Source organism: Populus euphratica, unplaced genomic scaffold, assembly GCF_000495115.2.
Source record: "Populus euphratica unplaced genomic scaffold, PopEup_1.0 scaffold699.1, whole genome shotgun sequence".
Lineage (NCBI taxonomy): Eukaryota > Viridiplantae > Streptophyta > Magnoliopsida > Malpighiales > Salicaceae > Populus > Populus euphratica.
In genome coordinates, this window is record NW_011500576.1 from 33,262 (window position 1) to 36,513 (window position 3,252).

General features: G+C 28.5%; 1 protein-coding gene across 1 annotated transcript; it reads left to right on the forward strand.

Moving 5' to 3' along the window:
- Window positions 1-970: 970 nt before the first annotated feature.
- Window positions 971-1,996, forward strand: LOC105115473 (uncharacterized). Its single transcript, XM_011012365.1, has one exon. It carries the CDS (start codon window positions 1,168-1,170, stop codon window positions 1,774-1,776), a length of 609 nt encoding a protein of 202 aa, XP_011010667.1. The 5' UTR covers window positions 971-1,167; the 3' UTR covers window positions 1,777-1,996.
- The last annotated feature ends 1,256 nt before the right edge of the window (window positions 1,997-3,252 follow it).

Here is a 3,252-nt window from a genome sequence, read left to right on the forward strand (position 1 = left end):
TAGATATAACCTAATGACTAAATAGTGTTTCAATTTGGATTGAACTAGCATTTCTTTTCTAAGTTTTACCCTCTCTTTATCTTTTTAATTTTAGTAATTGAACTCATAAATCAATCTTTTGATTTATGTGATAGGCCTGCATTTAAAATAAAAATTTACCATAAATTAAAGGTATCTTATAGTATCGGACTTGTAATTATAAAACATGCTTTAGTTAAAGAGTTATTGATACTTTAAGTGCAAAATACTAATATAAAACCTTAATAAAAATGTACTTTTAAGTACTAATTATTTACATTGAATGAAAACTTGTTGAAGATATCAATTCAGATTTAATCAAAAATTAATTATATTTTACAAAACATTGAATAGTGTTACTTTGATAGTATAATTTATTTTTACTTTTATTTTAGTTTTATATACTTTAAATTTTATTTTTCATTTGATTTGTATATTTTGATTAAAATTTTATTGTTAATTTGACAAATTCATATACATGAGTTAATGTTTGATCTTTAAAAAATAATTTCTATGTAGTTTTTTAGTAGCTCAAAAAAAAAAAAACCTAGCTACCCCCTTCATTAAAACTAAATTAAGTTGGATAATTAAATAAACTCCAGTCACTTCTCATAAAGTAAGAAGATGTTTCTTCTAGTTCTTTGAATATACCATTCTGAACATCTAAACTATCTTCATGATATATAGTCTGAATATGTTAAAGCATCGAATTGGTTGACACACTTGAGCGATGAAAGTGAAATGTTATTCTGAAGTTTTATTAATTAGAAAGAAGGAAAAGTAAATACAGATCTTATGACAAGAGAATACCCTCCCACTCTCTTTTCTTTAATTTACGGATTTCTTTTTTCTTTTGATAAAAAAATCATTATCTGTCCTTGTTTTATTGTTGACTGATATTTACTAAAATGCTGCCATCACTATATATATACACGGCAAGTTCCAAATCTCAAGTATTATCTTGCTCAGCCCTCTGCCGCCGGTGATCTCTCTCTCTCTCTCTCTCTCTCAACACACACACACATAGAAAAGCCTGTACTTGATTTCTACTCGGAACCAATTAAATATTCATTCTTCAAGCACCAAATTGCAGACAACCAGTACATTACCTCTTGAATCAGTATTACTGCCCCCCGTCAATAGCTAGCTATGAGCAAGTTGAAAAGGTCTCAAATTCTAATGCTTTCTATCCTAGCTGCACTTCTCTTTGTGACACCTCTCATATCCTCCTCGTTGAGGCCCAAGTATCTCTACTTCATTATTAATCTGCTCATTATAGCTCTTGGAGCTGAAGCTGGCCTTATATCGGCGGCCTTCTCCGAGCCTGTAGAGGAGTCCAAAAGGCATGCTGTTGTTCCTCTGACAACAAAGCCTGCGAGATCATTTGTGACGGCACCTCCAGATCATCAAGCCTCCACTAATGATCAGGCTAATGAAGCTCCTGCTAAGGCCAAGGTACTTGAAAAATCTGCATCCGAGAATATTGTTAGCACTGTTGTAAAAGTGGATCATAAAGTAAAAAAATGTCCCTCCTTGCCAAGCCTTTTCTTTATAGGGGGTGGCGATCACGGTACTAAAGCAGTGGAAGATGTGACTGAAGAGCATGAAGAAGAAGAAGAAGGAGAAGTTGGTGGAATTAGTGGGCAAGAATTATTCACAAAAGCCGAGACATTCATTGGGAACTTCTACAAGCAGCTGAAGATGCAAAGGGAAGAGTCTTGGAAGAAAATTCATGGATTTTATCACAAAGCTTTCTAAGAGCAGTAGCGTCGAATTGATGATAATATTCTATATATATATATATTCTGCTTCTAGCTAGCTAGCCAGGCCATTTGCCATATGATTATCAGTATAGAATCAACGGTTTTTGGGGAATTATTATGGTTTGACAGTACTTAGGGAGCCATACAAATATTTCTTTCATGGTTCTTTAGTGTAATTTGTTGGACTTTCTACACACATATTTTAGTTTCTTCTAGCTCGCTGCAGACAAAACTCATATGCATGCTTAACTTTAATCTGTTTCACTTGTGCTATATATTTCTGTGCTCTTCGCAGGGAATATCTATAAAACTGACGTGAAAACTAAATTCTGAATGACACTCATAATTAAGAAAAATATTTCTTCATAAATGATTACTAACAGAAATAGTTACGTTAGAAATATGTTTAGTAAAAGTTGAATAAAAATACATTAATGCAGAGAGCAAATAATATAAATAAAATGTTATATTTTAATTTATTTAAGATACTTAGTACCTTTTTTTAACAAGCTAAATTAAATGTTGATTAAAAAAAAGTCATGCCAAACACAACTTAAATTTTTCACGAGTCCAGGTTTACAAGTTAATCATTGAAGGCTTTACTTGTTTAAGCGTGTTTTAGGAAATATAATTAAATTGTCTCTCTAATTTTTTTTAAAATTGTAGTGTTTGAAATTAATCTTTTTTATGATTTTAGATAGTTTTAAAGCCTTGATGTCGAGAATAAATATTAAAAAATTAAAAAAATATTTTAATATATTTATAAATTAAAGATACTTTAAAAATTAATCTCTACTTATTTTTAAACATACTATAAATATATCTTATATTAGAATGGTGGGTTTTGTTCTTTGATAAGCCCAATATTATAAAATATATTAAAACTAAGATAATTTTTAGTATTTTTAACAGTTTTGGTTTTTTATAGTTTTTAAAACTTAAAGAGGGTAGTTTTTATAATTTCATAATGTTTTTAACTGTTTTTGGAAAAAATCAAATTAAATCTTTTATAGTTTGATTGTATTTTATCTTCATATTTTGATAAATTACACTTTACATTCTAAAAACATATTAACTTTATAACACTTTGATACTAAAAATAAAAAAATGTCGTATTATTTACATGTTTACTATTATATTCAATTTAATGACTACATTTTCATCAAACTAATATTACAAATTATCTAAAAATTAGAAAAGAACTAAAATTTCGTATTTCATCAAACCTTTTTCGTCTATGATAAAAAATCAATTCCAAAAACATCATAAACTAATTGCTACCCTTGCCACATTACAAAATTCTTCCAATTTTGTAAGTCCCGATAAATTTGAAATTTCATGAAAGTTTTTTTTTAAAAAATAAATAGAAAATAAGTAAATGACAATTATTGTGAACCAAAATAAGTATTAAATGGATATAAAGATTATAAATGCTACAACACAAAGGTGTATGAAATTTATCTTGAATGGT